The 20014-nt window shown below is 34.8% G+C and overlaps 2 protein-coding genes across 5 annotated transcripts; both read left to right on the top strand.

Annotated features, from left to right (window-relative positions):
• The first annotated feature begins 130 nt into the window (after positions 1-130).
• LOC130727564 (F-box/kelch-repeat protein At3g23880-like) lies at positions 131-3052 on the top strand. Of its 4 annotated transcripts, none has more exons than XM_057578725.1 (3): positions 131-230; positions 345-1483; positions 2694-3052. In XM_057578725.1, the coding sequence occupies exons 1-2, from the start codon at positions 177-179 to the stop codon at positions 1458-1460; spliced, it is 1170 nt and encodes a 389-aa protein (XP_057434708.1). In that variant the 5' UTR covers positions 131-176; the 3' UTR covers positions 1461-1483; positions 2694-3052. The 4 variants fall into 4 exon arrangements, with proteins under 4 accessions (XP_057434708.1, XP_057434710.1, XP_057434707.1 ...); XM_057578727.1 differs by having other exon boundaries at positions 2691-3052; XM_057578724.1 differs by having other exon boundaries at positions 345-1487.
• Positions 3053-4218: 1166 nt separating this feature from the next.
• LOC130710908 (tocopherol cyclase, chloroplastic-like) lies at positions 4219-9858 on the top strand. The gene is made up of 7 exons (XM_057560297.1): positions 4219-4288; positions 4353-4517; positions 7466-7563; positions 7933-8046; positions 8640-8756; positions 9291-9440; positions 9524-9858. The coding sequence occupies exons 1-7, from the start codon at positions 4219-4221 to the stop codon at positions 9698-9700; spliced, it is 891 nt and encodes a 296-aa protein (XP_057416280.1). The 3' UTR covers positions 9701-9858.
• Positions 9859-20014: the final 10156 nt, after the last annotated feature.

Raw genomic sequence — 20014 nt, 5'->3', positions numbered from 1 at the left:
GTGCCTTGTGTGTATCTGGTTTCCTTGTTCCTCTGCTGGGCTTTTGCCGGCTTTTTTTATTGGAAAGTCCATCTTTGACCAAAAAAAAAAAAAAAGAAGGAAAACTCCTCCAATTAAGCGACGCGCCGCCTTTCCTTCCGCCATTGCAGCCCCCGCATTACTCTGTCCGTTCATCCATGTCCTCTGACGGTGCGAGTCCGCCGGAAGCCGCGTCTGTGTCTACCATCGAGGTAAATCATTTGATCGATCACAGTTGTAATTTGTAAACCCTAAACCCAAACAACAATTGCTATTGCTACTGTATCTATCTATCAATCTCACTTTGTGAATTCAATTCAATTCAGATTCAGATTCAAACACTGCATATTGACATGGATCGAGATTTGATAATTGAAATCCTTTTGAGGTTGCCGGTGAAGTCTATTGTACGATTCAAGGCTGTGTGCAAGTTATGGAGATCTCTCATATCCGATCCCCTCTTTGCATCATTACATTTTCAACGTGCTGCTCCTTCACTCCTTTTCGCTGACTCTCATGCCATTCGAACCATTGACTTAGAGGGACCGCTTCAATCTCATCGTGTTTCTCAACCAATCAATTGTCACTTTTTGTCTAATTATCATGATTTATCCTTGCCTCGTAACTGTATTTCGATTCACGGTTCGTGTAGAGGCTTTCTGCTAATCACCTGGATTAGGAATATTGGTTATCAGCACCCGTGGAATGATAGTCTCTACCTGTGGAATCCATCCACACATGTCCACAAACCAATACTTTCATCTCCTGTTGTTGACACCAATGTTTTTGATCATCTATATGGATTTGGTTACCATTCCTTGACAGATGACTACTTGGTGGTTCGAGTGCCCGTTACGGACTGTTACCAACCTACTCATTTACCAGATGTGCAGTTTTTCTCATTGAGAGCTAATATGTGGAAATATACCGAGGGTGTTGATTTGCCTCCCTTGACCACTATTGAACCTTGTCATGGATTGCTCTTTAACGAGGCTATTCACTGGGCGGTTAGTAACTGGGTCGATGGTGTTACGAACATGTTTATTATTGCCTTTGATTTAATGGAAAAGAGACTCTTAGAGATACCCATGCCTCATGGTCTTCTTTTCCCTTGTTTTGAATTGTGGGTGCATGGAAGATTTTTAAGTCTATCAATTATGCAGAGAGATGGTACATGTGAAATATGGGTTATGAAGAAATACAAAGTACAGACATCTTGGACCAAGACTCTTGTTCTATCTACGGAGATATATCACTTCCCAATATGCTCTACAAAAGGTGGTGATATTGTTATATATTCTGGATCAAAAGTAAAAAAGTATAGTGGTGAAGGAGTAGAACAAGAAGAACAACTAGAGTATCCGAACCATTGTGGTTTACTAGATGCATCAGTGCCCATATATACAGAGTCAATGCTTTCACTCCCTGATGTTAGCGACTGAAATCTCCACAAGAGCTTCGATTTGTAAGTAAGCTCCTCAACTTTCACTTTCAATTTGTTAGAAACACATTTATTTCCCTTTTAATATGCCTTCTATTATAGTTGTAATGTTTGTGGAGTTATAGTTCTAGTCGTTAAATATCTGGAGATTCATCCAAGCAGTAGGGAGTTTTTTAATGGCTTTTAGAGGCAACTTTGGACTAACAATCCTAACCACAAAGACTCTAATAGTTGCTGTTTTGGTTTGGATTCTAACTTTGTGGAACCTTACTATGCTGGATGTAGTGAACTCCTTTTCAAAGATGGAAAGACTAATAGTTTCATATAGGTAACAACCATGGCAATATAATGACACAAAACCTATCATTGATTACAATTCTAAGATGACAAGAATAGGATTAGGCTCACTCGAAAATGAAAGTAGGAAAATGGGTGATTTTATGCCTATTGTGATTTTGGTGGAGGGATAGGAGATCCTCTGCAATGAAATTCTAAAACTGAGTTGTTGGAAGCTGTACTGAAAAACCTTAATTATGGTTGTGGCTTTCGTTATGCTTTCAATTCATTCATTCATTACTACCCACAATGTGAAGAAAGATCCATTTATTATTTGAAAACAAACATATAGACATTTTAAATAGGTTTCTTTTACTAGAACAATGTGTGGAAATGATGTACAAGAACAGTATTTAGACTTTTAATTCTTAATATCAAGTTAAGTTAAGGAATAATTGATCATGAGATGGATTGTCACGAAACTTCTGTAATTCAGAAAAATCAATTTGCTACAAGTCCATGTTCATTTTACTATCTCAAACAGCTGCATATATCATGATGTCATGATGAGGCTGCTAGATGGCAAAGTAATCTGCAGTGGTAGAAGAAGAATAAATTCAAGGGCATGTAATTTGATCCATTTTTGTGAGGCTCATCTAGGAAATAGTTCATATCACAACTAAGGGCATATTTGAATAAGAATCTCAAAAGGGTTACAAAATTATGGTTTGATCTCTTACTTTGGTTTCTCGTAATAGCACTTTGACAGATCTTAATATTGATTAGTTGGAAATGAATTGGTATCAAATGTTGTTTCATATTGTTGATAGTGATGGACTTTTAATCTGCTATGTATTTTAAGCTTTAATCTAATGAGAGATTTTTTTAATTATAAGTATATGAAATGTTATGGTACTTATGATCTGAGTTTTTGTTATTGGTTTTGACTTTTGAGCAGCAGTTAGTGGGTCTGGTAGCATCATTCACGTATGTTGGTGAAGTGATCAATGAAAAATTGGGTCAAACAGAAGCTGAAATCCTTCATTGAGGTCCATGGAGAAGAAAGGAAGCCATGGGGAGTCCATTAGGATCTTGACTACAAGGAGCGAAGACCCAGTTAATTTATATGAAGGATTACGAGCCCTATGGAGGTTTTATTTCAATTAATCAATTGATTTCAAATTATTGGAACAAATGTTTTATTTGTAATTTAATCTCTACAAATAATAGCTCGGTTAATTTATTTGTAATCAGAGTTTTTTTCTACATTCTCATTATATTTTGGATTAATGGTATATTAAACTATTTGTGTGACAACTTTTTTTAATTGTTAGAACATATATTTATATCAACTCACATATTCAATTCTTGCATACTATACTTTCGTATACCTCACGTTATATGTTAAAAAAGTTCACGGGGACGAACAATTTGCACGTATAAATGAGGATGTTAAGATTTATAGTTGACAAACTTTTAAGTAAGGGGTAACATACGCACAGTCTAGGATTATCGGAGTTTAATTGCATGTTTCAATTTAAATGGGGAGGAACATTTTTTGTTTTAACATTTTAACAATGACAATATAATGACACAAAACCTATCATTGATTATAATTCTAAGACGACAAGAATCGGTTTAGGCTCACTCGAATATGGAAGTAGGAAATGGGGGGCTGAGATCCTCTCCAGTGAAATCCTCTCAAGTTTTCTCCAATGGACATTTGTGTTTGGACCGCCACAAAATGTTTCCAGCTGCCACAAAGTCTGTCAATTTTTTCAGTAGAGAATTTCACTAGAGAGGATCCGGACCCGGAAATGGGTGATTTTGGTGGAGGGATAGGATGTCCATTGCAATGAAATTCTAAAACTGTGTTCTTAGGAGCTGTACTAACAAACCTTAATATAAATGTGTTTTTTTTCCTTTCATTATGCTCTCAATTGATTCATTGATACCCACAATTTGTGAAGATAGATCCATTTTGTTGAAAACAAACATATATACATTTTAAAAATGTTTTTTTAACTAAAACAATGTGTCGAAATGATGTACAAGAATAATAATTAGATTTCTAATTCTTAATACCAAGTAAAGTTAAGGAATTATTGATAATGAGATGGATTGCCACGAAACTTATTGTTATTCAGAAAAATCAATTTGTCAAAAGTCCATGTTCATTTTACTATCTAAAACAACTGCATATATCATGGGGTCATGATGAGCCGCTAGATAGCAAAGTAATTTGCAGTGTAAGTTTTTGGCTATACTTTTAGGCTTGACTTTTTCTACATCTTCTATTTTTATTTTTATTTTTGTATATCTTTCATACCCGGCCTACTAAATATAATGTTGGAACATATTTAAGCATTTAATTGAATTTAAGAGTATTAAATTATCCTTAACCAGTGTCCTTAGGGCACTCATTAGCAGGATTGTTTCTATAAGTTTGGTTCCTATATTTGTATTGTCCTTTGCCTGTATTTATGGATCATAGATATATGTGTCTTGTAATATTTGCTGATTGGGAGCCATTCTTCACTGTAATAAGAGTTGGTATTCTTCTCCAATGGCCTGCCTTTTATTTCTCACACCAAAACATCCCTCCCTTGTTTTGCAGCATACACTGAAGATACTGAGTGTGTTGGGCTTGCTCGGCTTGGTAGCGAAGATCATATGATAGTAGCTGGAACAATGAAGCAGTTGCAGTTGGTTGACTTTGGAGCACCTTTGCATTGCCTTGTCATAACAGGGAAGACCCATCCCTTGGGAACAGAAATGCTGGGTTTTAACAGATGCAGGACTTGGTCATTGAGACTAAAGGACCACTTTAAGTCATAAAAGACTTTTTTTCTTTGTGTTGAAGGAGGGGATTCAGATTGGACACCCCATCACAAAATCTCACACCACCATTTAGATCTCGGAGCGAGATGCGAAATCTTGTGCTAGAGTTGCCAAATCCAACTCTCTTGAATGAGTCTTTATCTTTTGTGAAACTTTTTGCTTGTGAGCTAGAGGCGGCTAAAGTTTTTTTTTTCCCGAAATAATCCCATCATCGAATTAAGAAGGCATATAGGCCACAATGTCAAGATCTACCAAGTTCTGAGCCACTTCTGGAACCTCCTCAACCCAAACTTGACAACCAAGGTTAGGAGCGTATCTTACAACCAAGGCTAATTGTATGACCTTACTTGTAACTTGTTGAGTGATATTTCAGAGCTTTTGGGCAGAGGTACATTACAACCCAATTTATCTAGAAGGAAGTAACTTACATATCTTTTATACTAACACTGTAGAAACTCAACAAATGAGAACATGTTGCTCATAAACTCTGATTCTTGTATAGTTGTATTTCTAAGTACGTACTATTGAATCTCCCCTACTGCGTTCTTTGGAAAGGTTCAAACTATTTTCTCACACCATTTTCTAGTTATTATGCCCATGAACTCTCTTTTCTAAATTAAAATGCAGCTAAATCTCCCTCATGTGGATACACGGTCTGACTTTCAAAGTTGTAACATGAAAAGATGAGTTTAAATATCTATCGATTTACCTTGAATATAAAAGAAGTCACTTTTTAAGTGCTAATGTATCTTCATTTAATTGTGTTACATGTCATTTCATTTTCAAAGTTGCCTTCATGATTCCTATCTAAAGAAAAAGAAGAGATGGTGGAATTTCGGTGGCTAGGATCACTGCACAGTGGAGATGCAACTATTTCAAGCATCACAACTCCTTATTTTTTTTTCCTTGTATAGCATTTATTCTTTTGTATATATGTTTTATTAATCCTATTTTTATAAAAACTAAGCTGGCCTCTGATTCCTTTTTCTATGTCTGAGCTTCTTTGTAGTCCTATTAATCCTATTAGTCTTATTAGTGTTAGAATTGTAAAATAAACTTTCCCTTGTTTTATTTTTTTGAAATGTGACTATATATACTAATAATAGTACTATATACTAGCGTAAAACTGCTTTGTTTCTTTTCCCTTGAAATGAAATAAAATTGGTTTTTTTTATATAATATTTAAGTTTATCACTATACTAATAATAGTGTTACTAGTGTATGTGATAGTGCGTCGTGTTAAGAAATGTCATATAATTAATTGTAGCATGTCAAACCGACTTTCCCTTCTAAAAGATGCTAAGTGATGGATCATAAATAAATTAAGTTCTATCCACCTCATTAATGAAATCAGATAGTTTTTATTTACTTGTTGATAGTAAAAAGTTGCCTCAAAATGATACTAGTATAATGCTCCTACAATAGATTAATGTAATATGCACTGTTAATGTAGTTTTACAGTACTACTTAATTGAATTCTATCAAATTTAATTAAAATTAAAAAGGAGAATATGTAATTATTCCCTATGTGGCATATTATAATTGATTGTCAATGCACTACAAAAATAACAGCATTTTGCCGCGGTTAAAACCGCCGCAAAATACGAGTTGAGGAGGCTGGCTAGCGTCACAGGTACGAGCGTCGGGAGAGCATCCTGCGACGGCTAAAAAAATCAATCGTTGGAATAATTGGCACAACATGCATTTTGCATTTTCACCAACTCTGTGTCCGGTTCTAACCACCGCAAGATGAATAATGCCATCAAATTTCCTATTCTACTAGAAATCCCCGAAACACTCTTTTTATTTCTTCAAAATCTACTTACATAAACTCTTTCCTAAGAATTGATTTTGACTAAAATCAATTATTTATAGAATTTCAAACTTAATTAGTATGTCATTGAAGACACAAGACTCACATTTAAGTGGATTCTTGTTTTTCAATAAGAAATAACCAACTTCAACTTTAATTTCAAATCTCATTGAGAAACAAGAAGTAAATTAACATAATTTCACATCCCAAAGTCCCGATTTTTTTCTTTGTTCCTATTCCACCATTCACCAAAAATGACTAAAATTTACTTCTTGAAGAAGTGGTCAAATGGTGGACATTATTCACAAAACTCATTCTAAAGAATTTAGTAGCGTTTATGGCAGAAAAATGAATGTTTCAAAATGAATTGGCCGGCCACGTACTACTACTAGAAGTATCATTTACTTGTAGTTACTAAAATCTTAAAACTTGTAACAATTTAGTGATGATTCTGGGAATCATAAAATTCAAACTGTTAGGTTAAGAATGATGGTTCAGTTCATATTCAATCTCATTAAATGAAATAGCTCATTAGTTGAAAACTCATCCAATCTTCACCAAACCACACCATAACTAACTTGGTAGTTGTAGACTTTTCCGTAAATTAAGAACCAAGTACTTATTTTAGTAAAAAAGTTCCCATAAACTAGAAGCTTTCCAAACTGGGCCTTAATGCATATTTGGAAACCCAACTTGTTTTCATGTTAAATGAGAATTGCTTCTGATTGACGTGTAGAGCACAAATTTCTCTTTCTTGCTTCTACTTGGGAGAATTGATTTTGAATAAATGTAAAACTGATCCCAACAAGCTATTAGTCACCTGCTACCTACAAAATATTACACGTCGATAATAGTCATGCTGAAAGGATATATAATCATTTCTAGAACCATGAGGTGAATCAGGAAGGGGGGAGTATAATGCTATTTACACTTACAATGTCAATTTTGGACTAAGATTGGATTACTAGGCTCATATTTTGGTGAAGTACTTTTATGCTTTAAGAAGTAATCACTTGCTTGCACCTTGCAGTATTTATGTTCTCTTTCATTTTTCTTATATTAATATTGAATCTCAGGTTGGATAGAATGGGATGGCGAGAGGATTGAGTTTGAAAATGCCCCATCTTATTCAGAAAAGAACTGGGGCGGAGGATTCCCAAGAAAGTGGTTTTGGGTAAGTAATATTTTTATTCATGAAAGTATATCTTCTAAAGTTCATTAGCACATCAATTCCCTAGTTTGCTATGAATCTTAAGCCGTTGCTGATTGTATGCAATCAATTGCAAACCTTGTCTATTGAAAATTATGGTTAGAATGTTTTATTTCTTCAGCATTATGTTTTATACTTCTAGAAAAATCAATTGTCTGTTAACAAGCTATAGACAGCAAGCACATAAGTCATGCTTCATTAGGCCTTGGAGACTGCAGGAGATGGAGTCCTTTTGTATTGTTATATTGAGATTCAATTATTCTCACCTTTGTTTGGATCAGTGTCTGTGCTTTTATATTTTTATGCATCTCAAATTGTTAATGTTTCATGCAGGTTCAATGTAATGTTTTTGAAGGTGAGGGTGCTAGTGGAGAAATTGCACTTACAGCTGCTGGTGGATTGAGGCAAATTCCTGGGATAACCGAGACCTTCGAAAATGCTGCACTGGTACCTTCATGAAGCATTTGGCTATAAATTTGATTCATTTCATAAATTTATTACACCAGGAAATAAATTTAAGACTACCTCTGAAATAAATGGTGCTAGTCATGGGAATGACAAAAGGACTAGGACATATAACTAATTTGATTTCTCTTTTTGCCAAAATAACTGTTTCTGCTCTTGCTAGTTGTTCTCTTTGATAAAGACAAACTCTTGGGGTGAGGATAAATACAGTCTTTTAATATCTTAAAATTTGTGCATAAATTGTATTACTGATACTTTACGGAAACATTTGTCCGCTGCTTAAAATCATGAGTGATGAAAAGAGTGATGTTAATATTTTGTATGAAGTGGTTTAATTAGATTGGTATTTCTTCTGAAATGTTCTAATTTGTATATCTAATGGTAGATGGTGCTTTCTTTCGTTTCACGTTGTGGTTATAAAATAAAAAAAGAATTTATGTTCTTCTTGTAAGATTTTTAGGGGTCTATTTGCCATCTTCTGTTGTTCACTGCATGCCATTAATCGTCCTCCTCTTGTTGTTATTATTATTATGATTGACTTTTCTTAATTTTTACTATGTTGCCAACTGGTGCAGATTGGAGTTCATTATGGTGGAAAATTTTATGAATTTGTGCCATGGAATGGTTTTGTTAACTGGGAAGTCACTCCTTGGGGTTATTTGTTTATGTCTGCAGACAATGGCAGTTATCTGGTAATTATATCTTTCTAATCACGTTTTGTTTTTGCTGGTGGCCAAAAGCAATGTTGCATACACACATACACACGTGTTGTGGGTGGGGCATTATAGTTTTGCATCTCATTTGAACTTATCAATATATAAACTATGGAGGCCTATTTGTTTTTAGAAAAAGTTTTAGTTTTCATTTCCAGTTTTTACTTTTAACTACTTTTTTTCACTTTGTTTCAAATTTCCTCAACAGAACTGAAAAAAAGAAAATGGAAACAAGGTGAAATTTTTATAATTAAAATTAAGAGTATGAAATAAAAATAGAAATAGAACCCAAACAAATCCTAAATTTATGCTTTGTGCAACATAGTTGAACTTCTCAATGCAGGAGAAAAATAATAATTTGATGGGACTTCTTTTGGCAAATGACATGAGTGTGTTTGTATTTACGTTCAAGTTGGTCAAAAACTCATTCACTCCAACGACACAAGAGACATGACACATTTAAACTGCCTTGTAATGTACGCTGACAGAAATCCGAACACACTATTGTGGCAGGTTGAATTAGAAGCAAAAACAGATGATCCCGGTACTCCATTGCGTGCGCCAACATCAGAAGCAGGCCTTTCACAAGCTTGTAAAGACACATGTTTCGGAATTCTTACATTGAAAATATGGGAACGAAGATATGATGGCAGCAAGGGGAAGGTGACTTGTTATTCGCACACATAAATTGTTCTTACATTCAATGTTTAATGGAACATGTTAATGAAATGTTTGGTAAATGGCAGATCATATTGGACGTTTCAAGTGACATGGCAGCTCTAGAAGTTGGAGGAGGTCCATGGTTCAGCACTTGGAAAGGCAAGACGACAATGCCACCGGTCATTGGCCCTGCTCTTGGATTACCCGTAGACCTAGATGGCATTTTTAATGCGGTTCCTCTGTTTAAACCACCTGGTTTGTGATCAATTGGTTTATATCTTTCTTTCAGTTTGATTTGAATTTTGTATAAACTCTCTCTTATAGCATGTTTGGTTTCATGGGTGGAATGATCCATAATCACCTCTAGTTAGAAGCCATAAGTTTTTGTAGTTTGTAAGTAATCATATATAAATTATGTCAACTTGTGAAGCCAAACAGCATTTAGTGAAGGCAGGTATTCAGAGAAAAGTTTAATGTTTATATATAGAAAGATCAAAATGAAAAGAATTATCTGTTTACAATAAGTTTTATTAATATAAAAGATCCTCCATTTCGCAAGTCCCCACCTCCCTCTCTCCCTCTTCCTCTCCCTCTCTGTTGGGCGTGTTGTGTGTTTGGGTGGATAAAGATGGCAGGTGGTAGGAGAATCTTGTCCATGTTTCTTGTGTCATTTATGTGGATTAATGCCCAATATGCATTTGTAAGTTGTACTTTGACACCACAAGTGCAAAGAAAAATTGCTAGAGCCAATCAAAAGGGACCTTATCTTGGTCTGATCATACCAAATACTTTTGAATTAGACCCTCTTCTTCAGAATTCAGACTACACTCTAAGTAAACTCACCATAGACTTTGCTGGTAAGTGCCATGTAATTTGACTATATTATTAATACACTTACGATCCTAATTATGAGTACGACAAAAGCTATTACATCAATTATTGACACTTTCCATTTTTACAATTTTTTAATGAAGGAAGGAGATTTCGATTTGGAGCCATTGGCCACAAGCCTGTTATACTGGTCATAACGGGAATGGGCATGATACACTTTTCTAATTTTCTCATTTTAGGCTATGATTAGACTCGTTAGTACGAACTTTTAGGGTTTTAAGAGCTTTTGTAAGGTTTCTCCTGGAAATTTTAGGTGCTATATTTTCTTTCTCTTGAATTCTTGATTATGGCCATGCTTAACTAAACTTCTTTTAGTACTTGGGTTGTGAATCCGTTTTGAACTATGTTTTGATTTGAATCTTTACTTATATGAGTTCTCTTTTCCAATCTTCGTAATTGAATCAATTTATATTGTTCATTCTTAAGTGCACGCAAGGAACTTGCTAACTTCTATGAGAACGGAAGTTGATTAGGAGTTAGGGAAATAATGATTCGATTCGATTAGGCGTTCCCTACTGCTTGATTCAAGAGTAGAACCTAGTTGCGTTGGTTAGTTTAATTAGGACTTAATCTTCAGTTCTCTGGTCTAGGTGCTCGTAAAACAGAGTTAGTATTTGAATTGGAAGTCTAGGGCGTGTGAGTTGTCAACATCCTGGAATAAAGGCTAGATCACCGAAGAGAGGTTTATTGAGTTCATATAAATATTGTTAAAATTGAAGCGTAGGACAAATAGGTAAAACATACCAGGGTGCTATTTTTCCCAACTGAATTCTCAAATCTATTTAATTTTCCGTGTTACTTATTGCGTACAACATCACTACTTCTAAAATCTGAAATTGGTTTTTACTTTTATAAATCTAAATAAGAGAATTAATAGAAATTATTATTGAATCACAATCCTTGATGGATCGATAATTTATTACTACGGGTAACTTTGTACACTTGCAAATGAGCTATCAGATAACAGGAACTCCAAATCCCACTTTCCACCCCATGTTATCTTGTGTATAGACGACAAGTCGACAACACTTAAACCTAGCAGCGATGACACGAACACAACAGCATAGTACCAGCTGAGGTAGCTCTCTTTGATTACTGCATCTTTGTCCCTTTTACTTAACTGGTCTACACCAAAGGCTAACAAAGATGATCTTATGCCTCCCGCTCCAATGGACATTAGGGCAAAAGAAGAATGCAAGATCAGAAGTTGTATAGTTGTAGGGGAACAGCAACTGTTGGCAAATCTACATCTACTTAATGGGAAGTTTGGAAAACACTATTCATAAGAGAGAAATTAGTTTTTTTAATCATTGGCCCACTTCTCCCCAGTTTCACCCCAATATTTTATCACCCTACTCCCTACCTTTTTTTTCCCCGACTAGCTAATCTGGGTTAGGCGAGGATGCAGAAGGGTAACCGAAGATCGTGGAAGGAGAAGGAGGAAGCATGCTCTGTGTGGGTGAGTACGTCGAGCAGAAGCGAAGATTGTGGAAGATCTCTTCGCTGGATACTGTTCATCCGTGTATGAGCAACTGTTCTGCTAGGTTTCCTCTTTCGCTGTGGTATATCCCAACTTCAGTTGCTTGATTTCTTTATTTCGTATCTTTGCTCAGAAAACCAGATTCATATTTTACTTTCCAGGCTGTGGGATTTGGTATTTTCGAAATCTTGCCATATCTGCCCTTTTGAATCGCGTTTTCATCTTCTCTCAGTTGCCTATAAATTAACATGTATTCGTGTTGTTGCCCATCAGTGATTACTACATCCAACTTCTTTAATTGTCTATCTTTGATCTACTTTCACCTGTTCTGTTGAGTGATTCTTCCCCAGACAATCAGACATGTCTGGACGAGTGAATCCCAGAGATAACTTGTGGGGTGTCTGGCCATTGGAAATAAATTTGTTTTGCTCTTGTTTTTGATAAATTTGTGGTGTGTGGGCGAGACATTGATTTCACCTGCTTATTTTGTTTCTCATTTTGAATTTTGAAATATTTTCAGTATATCTACATTTGCTCAAACTCTATTATCTCTGTTTTTGTGCAAGTTTCTTCAACCGGAGAGGGAGGATGCTGGCATGAGTCTGTTGGGCTTGAAAATGGAAAGCCTGAGCACATGAATGGGCGATGAAGAAGAACTCTGCTGATATTGAAATGACTATGGGGAAAGGGATTTTCTGATAGAGAGCATGTTTATTGATCTATTAAGTTGTCTACGAGAGCATGTTTAGACTTGAGTCTTGAAGTCAAGGTATATATTTTGTTCTTTTTGGATTTTATGTTTGCATTTTCCATGTTATTCAATGAATTGATATAGAGCCATAGCTGGTCAAGATGAATTTCATCCCAAAATTTTCCTTTGAGACCTTTTTATTTGATTATCTTTTCAGATTAGAACAGAAGAAATGGATTTGATAGCCGAGAGGTGCATTGGTGCTCATGATAGTGGGGAGAGAATCTGTGACAAACTTGATTCGAAGTGCAATGACGGGTGGTAAAAGCCCAAGAGGTAAGGCATAGTGTCTTCAGAATGCCAACATCTCAGATATGTTATCTTTCCCTGACAGACTTTGATAGAATAATAGTTTAAAGAGAGTTCTTAGTAATACCCATCACCCAATCTTGATGCCAATAGCCTGTGTCGTTTTTATTCATGTTTTATGTGTCTATCTATCAAATGTTATGTCATTATTCTCATCCTTTGTACTACATGAATCATGTAGTATTAATACACTAAGTGTAAAAGCAGTAACCTTTGTTGAGAGATGTCTCTGTCTATCACAAGAAAGGAAAAATATTAAAAAGGTGTTGAACTGCACCGAAAAGGAACAACGTGTTGAGGAGAAAGTTTTCTAGAAATGGATGTTTCTCATGTACATGAGGCAACCGGTTAGGTGTGTTTTTTAAACTATCTTTGTTTTCCAAAGGATAGGATAATGTGCAGTTGGAAAAAAACACTAATCTTCATGTAGTACTGATTGGTATTTACTCTTTTCATTCATATTGTGACACTTACTCATGTATGGTTAGTTATCCAAACTATTTGTAGTTTTTGCTCTGTCAACATGAACCATTTGATGATTGAGAGTGGGACTGTGAATAAGTAAAAGAAAAAACTGAGAAGAAAACTCTCATATATTGCCATGAGACTAATAGAATCACTTGTTATTGTTGGAAAAAAAGTCAGTTTTTATTTGAACTAATTTTGTTCTTTATCTCTTTCCCTATGTTTCTACTTTTAAATTGAATTTTTTTATGCAAATTTTAAAAGTGATTCGCCAAACCAAACAATGGTTAGTTCTAAACCGGATTTTATGCAAACTAAATTTAATTCAAAACTAGGTAGTTCTGGATAGGCTTTTTGTCCTTGGGAACACTTCAAATGACTGTTTTTGCATTCTCATGTGTTTTGAAGTATTAGATGTTATTTATAAAAATAATAATAATATTCCAACTTAATTGCAATGAAATCTTAATTTCTCCCCATTTCACTTCTGCAGAAAAGGAAGGCCGAGACAAGCAATGATCCTTCTGTTTCCAAGTGAGTTAATATGAGAAGATGAAAAGCAGCAGAATTAGAATCGATTAGAATATAAGACAGGAAACTTTATTTTGCTATAACATTTTAGTACTGAACTTGAGATCCGTGATTCTTTTTTACATTTTCTAATCGTCATTTAGCTCGTATTCTGATTTCTTTCAGGAACTGATATAACTACAAAAGTACGTTATAAACTATATTTTGATCAAATAAGTTGCAAACTTAGGAGCCGAATAAGTTGTTCGTCACACATAACTATTTTGATCAAATAAGTTATAAACTAGGTTAATTAGAACCTGTGATGTGTATTGGTTCAAGTGGCATGTATTTAATTCTCATAAAGTAATATCTCGGTTTGTCTCTTGTATCTACATCTACATCTACATACACTTAATGGGCTGTTAGAACAGCACTATTCATAAGAGAAATTGCATCTTGGCCATTCATTCTCTTTGATCCTACGGTTCATGTTTTTTTTTATCAGTTTTTGTTTTGCAAAATTGTTTTTGTTGGACTCTCTCTTTTTGCTCTCCAGCTGTTGTTGTCGGCCCATTACTTGTACTTGTATGTATTTTTTTTATCCGTTCCAGCTGTTGTCGGCCCAGCTCCACTATTCACCCATCATCTAGGTTTTGCCTTTTGCTTCTGAACGGTTCAATCAACTGCATTCCAGCGGCTTTGTGGCAGAGGGTATGGGTGACGGTTGTACGAACTCGAAGTGGGTGTTTCAGCAAGAGAGAAGGAGGCAGCTTGCGTTTTCATGAGAACTATTCATTCATCATCAACCAAAATTGAATCGGGTTTTTGGCAGAGGGTATGGTGAGACTTGTACGAAAGATGGAGATGCTTGGGCTCTGGCGGAAGTACTTGATGCAGAAGCAGGCTTGAATTCTTTCATTGATGCGACTTGTATGAGATGGAATTTGGTTTGATTTGTAGAAAGAGCTAGCTTCCTCTCTAACTTCTTCGTTCAATCTCCCTTCTCTATAAATTGCTCTACTAAATTGACTGATTGATTGTACAAATAGTTAACCTATCCCTATTCGAATGACTATCTACTGGTAGAGTTATGGGTTATGTATATTTTTATATTAAATCTTCATCCCAAGCTATCTATAAATACCACCACTGTTTTGTTAATTTTCCTCATCCTTTGTTGTTCCTTTCTTTGGGGGTTGTAGTATCCAAACTTATTTGTGCATTTTCATATTCTGTTGTGTTCTCTTGGTGGTTTTAATGGCTGGATCATTGAATCCCCTTCGTTCCATATGCATTGGGATCGATCCTAAAAAAGATACTTGGAGAGTGAAGGTGTTCTTTTTCTTGGTGTTCTTTCTCAGAGCAAACCTGCTTTTTGCTATAAATATTCCCACAATTGTTCTTTCATTTCAAATTTTGTATTTGTCTTCATGTATCTCATTCTTTTCCTCTTCTTCCATGCTTACAGAGAAAACACTTTAACCTAGGGAAAGAGGGATTGAGGTCTGTATGTAGAGGACTGGTGGAAGCTAGATGACCATGTGTGCGAAGGTATTTGAATTGCTTTGTCTTTAGTTTTGAAATCCTAATTCTAGGTTTCAGGTTTATCATTCTCTTTTCATATTTGAAATCTTATTCGGTTATTTTTTCTGGTTACATGAAATCTTCTTCTTTGAATTTGTGACCACGAACTAACAAAACAACAAGAAGAAAAAGAAGAAAAATTCTCCATAGATAGATTTAACATGAACGCCAAATGTTTTGACCTATTAGTGGCTTCCATTCCTACTTGCGACTAATATTATTAGAGCTTTCTTTAGTAAGTTCATTTTTTTATTATATCTATGTTTCACTTTTTCTTTGATGCCCCTATTTTTGAAGTAGGTCAATTGACAAACCACTAAGACATATAGAGATAGTTTGAAGTCAGTTTTTAGGAGATTATGGATGGAAGAGGGGTGGAAGAAAAGTAACACTGACAGAAGATGGAAAACAAAAATGAAAAATGAAAAAAAGGGTGGGAGATGGCTTAATCCTTAACTTTCTTCTTAATGTTTATTTCAGCTGTAGTAGATGTGTCCTGGTGATTCCTCCAAACCAGATGCTAGCATCTCGTCTTAATCAATGCAGAGGTTGTATTGCTCACTGAAATTTCTGGCATGGAATATTTCCTAGAGGTATTTTTATTTTAAAAGTTTTTCTTCGTTCTGATTTCTATTTGAAATTTATGAAGTTTACCCATGATGAGCTAGGATCCACTTTCTTTCAGTTTTTGTTTTATTCTAAGTTGGGGAATTGATTTTGGTTTCACAATTTTGTTAAGTGATGTGTGCTTGGGTCGTGTCTGCTTGATTTATATTGAACCCCTTATTTTTGTAAATATAATATTGATTAACTTTTACGAATGGTTGGATTAGTATAGGTGAATGCAGGGAGGGAACTGTTATGGACCACATTTACTTTTCTTTTCAAGTTCCCTGTTGATTCCTTCATAATTTTGGTGTGTATTTGAATGAAAAAGTTTTGTTCCCTGAATTGAAGAAGGCATGAGACATTTTACCTTCGACACCACACTTTTAATATTAGCTAACTGGATAATTATGGAATTAAATTATAATGTAGTGACATGGAATGTAAGATTATCAGCGACATATAGCTTCAAATATCCACAGAATCTAAATGATTCACTTCCCAAAGAAAATCTAAATTATCTTCTTCTTTCTTAGTTTTAATTTCATTTTGATTCTTTGTTTGATTGAATGGATTTTGGTTCTTTCTCGGAGATTCAATGTGACCTCAGATCATTGATTTTCGAAATGGGATTGGTTTGGTGTGTCTATGTCAGTGGTTTGATGTGTAAATGACTCTTTTGTGGTGCATATGCCAGTTGTGGCTGTGGTCCTGTTTTGGCTTCCATGAACCTTCCTCTTCTTCTATATAAGCCAAATTTTGATATTCTGCACTCTCCTATCATGTTCTCAATCAATCTTATATATGCCAAGTGTCATAATAATTATCTTTATGTATGAAGACAGTGGTTAAACAGTTATTTTCAATGTATATGCACTCTTCTTGCAATAAGACAAAGGTTTGGTGTGTGTATAAGACTTTTTGTGGTGCTTGATAGAGGGTATCTATTTATCAAATTGGAGCTGTAGGGTGCTCACCAGTTCTTAGTCGATTCAGTTTCCCTGTTTATTTTTTGTTTTCTATGCATTGCCCTGTCTTTCTAAGTCAAGTATGTGTGAGAGGTACATGTATTTCACAGAAAAAACACAGTGCCAAGATTGATTTCCCTGTCCAATTAATGATCCTCTAATTGAGCTTGTGCTGTGTTATTCGTGTTAGGAGCATGTGTTGTGGTAGAGATACTTGGAAACAGTCTGATGCCTATCTGGAAGGTTGAATGTAGGTTAAACTAGCAACAGTCTGATACCTATTTAATTCTAACATTAAAGAAGTTGATGCATATAGTTAAAAATGTAATCGTCTTTACTGCCTTTCTCAATCTATTTTCCTTTTTTGATCATAGAGGTTGTAACTAAAAAAAATCAAGGTCATAGCACCATTCCTGTTGTCTTTTATTTGTGTTACATATTTCCTAGCAAATCTTGCTTTCATAGTTAGGATGCTTTTTAAGGCCATAGCAAATCTCTACTATTTAATTCTTTCTATTTTCTCTTTGATCATGCATGCATTGTAATTTTAAAATTAGGATGAAGTTGAAGTGGTTTTAGTTATAATCTGACTATTTGAGTTAGTTGCAGTATTAAGGACTAATGTTGTTTCAATTCAAAGAATTGACAAATTGATGTGTGTTTAGGTTGGGACAAAATCTATATGATTAGACACCATGTGGACACGCATTTCATGGGTCCTGCATCCGAACATGTTAGGCTGTTAGTCTCATAATGTTATAGTAGTAAGCAAAATGAAGTTTTTTCTATTGATATATACTAACAATGGGTGAAAATTGATCAGCAGGTACCTTCTAAGTCATCTTTATTTTCTTATTTATATGAGGAGCAAACAGAAATGGCATAAGCACAATAGAGAATGGGTCCTGCATCCTAACATGTTAGGCTATTAGTCTCATAATGTTATATTAGTAAGCAAAATGAAGTTTTTCTATTGATATATACTAACAATGGGTGAAAATTGATCTGTCGGAGCTGAGAAATCTCAGTTCCTTTCTCATTTTCTTATATTCCTTATTTTGCTTTCATCTTTTGTAAGTAATTTTAAAAACGAACACGTACTAAGGTATCAATGGTTATTGATTTATGTTTTTTTATTGATAGTACAAACTCTGCCAATTGTTTATCATAAAAGCTGGCCCTTAGTGTTGGTTGTTGTGGAACACTGTCAAGTCTTTTCATGATCTTAAAAGAGCTTCAAATCTTCATGGATGTTAATTAGTTACTTATTTACTTGATTTGTTTAATGTTCATACCATTATGTGTTAATCATGTATTCTTTATGAGCTTCTTCTAAGATAACTTCTGATGATGACACCGCTTTAAGTGGTGGGTGGAGTTATATTAGGTGCGGGTTAAAAGTTGTGTGGACACCAGCACAATTTCAGAATGATTTTTCTTCAAGTGGTAAAATACCAAATCTCTATGTCCTTAAGTGTTTCTTTCATTGGAAGCTAACTTTTGGCTCTAGATGGCTCTAGATGGTGCTTATTGGGATTATGGTCATGTTGGGTAAATGATCATGGCATCACCACATATACCATGCGCTTCATGATTTCCTTAAAAAAATTACACCTACTTGCTTAATCATTATGAAGGTTTTTCCCCTTTTTTATGTCTTTTACCTTTAATCTTTTGGCTCTGATATGTATGGTTGTGCTTGATCATGTGCTAACTTTGACTAACACCTTGGAAGTATTGTTTTTTGATAAAGGTTTTACACTTTCACTTCTTCTATGTCCTTTTTGATATTTTAACTGGAGCCATAACCGCATCCTTTTCTTTCCCAAAGGATTTTATTGTTGTTGGCATTGCTAGAAGTAGAACTTTTTCCAAAGTCTTGCACTCCAACTTGAGTGGTCAAGTTTGAATTTGGGCACACCTGCTTCAAGCATTCAGCCAACTAAATTGAAGCTTTCTCTACCATTAAGGAAAGAGTCATATTTGTTTCTTATTGTTGACTACTATTTTCCCCTAATGAGCTAGCTATATGTCAGTGTTGTTATTGAGGTTTCCATGACCCTGCTTCTTCTGTCATGTGTATTCTTTTTGTTATGCTCATGTGCCTATGTTAGTTGCTTCTCATATTAATTCTAAATTTGGTTTTTGTTTAGTTTGTGAATTATTATTTGTTGGCTCACTGCATCTCCTTTTGCGTTCCTTTCTGTTTTTGTTTCTATTTTGGTTTCATTACAGATAATTGTTGAGTTAATTTTCTTTATATGACCAATTTTGGTGCTTGAATTTGTAGGATATTTCTTGCTGCTTCAGGTATAAGATATTGACACTTGCTCATGTAATTTTATCTTCGAATCTTTACTATATATTATCTCATCATGTTTCCACTACTATAAACCTTTTGAATTTGTTTAGTTTTCCTCCATAGTAATTTATGCCTATATCTCGTGTGTAGAATGAATAAGTGAATATATGGGGATCGGACGAGAAGCACGGTAATGAATTTATAGGTGGTTTGCTAAGGTCTCGGTGCTGCCATGGAGACCTCCAATGCTGGAAGGGCACTTCTTGAAGCACATGATCAAGGGAACTATGAAGTGATTGGAGAGGGAGACCGAGGAGGATATCAAGAAGATGCTTCTGATTAATTATGTTTTGGAGTTCATATAGCTCTACTAAAGATTCAGATACATACTTTCTCAGAGAACTGATGGGTTCCAGCCCTGTGAATTGATAGAATTGAAGTTCGGTACCCATCTATTGGAACATACTATTACATGTTGAATTTCTTATTTTTCAATATTTATTTCACTATTTTTATCTATATTTATTTTACTACTTTTTTGGAAAAGTTATATCCAATATGTGATTATGAAGGAGTGTAAGAAGGCTTTTGACGTGGACGAATGAGGAGAAAACTGTTGTATATGATGACCAATGTCAAAGCAATATATCAAGACCGAAGTCACAATTGTGGGTTGCAACTGCTAAATAACCAGCTACTTTATTAAAG

Source organism: Lotus japonicus, chromosome 1 (genome assembly GCF_012489685.1).
Source record: "Lotus japonicus ecotype B-129 chromosome 1, LjGifu_v1.2".
In the NCBI taxonomy this organism is placed as follows: Eukaryota; Viridiplantae; Streptophyta; class Magnoliopsida; order Fabales; family Fabaceae; genus Lotus; species Lotus japonicus.
Note: the sequence above shows the minus strand (reverse complement) of the source record. Positions and strands in the feature narration are given on the sequence as shown.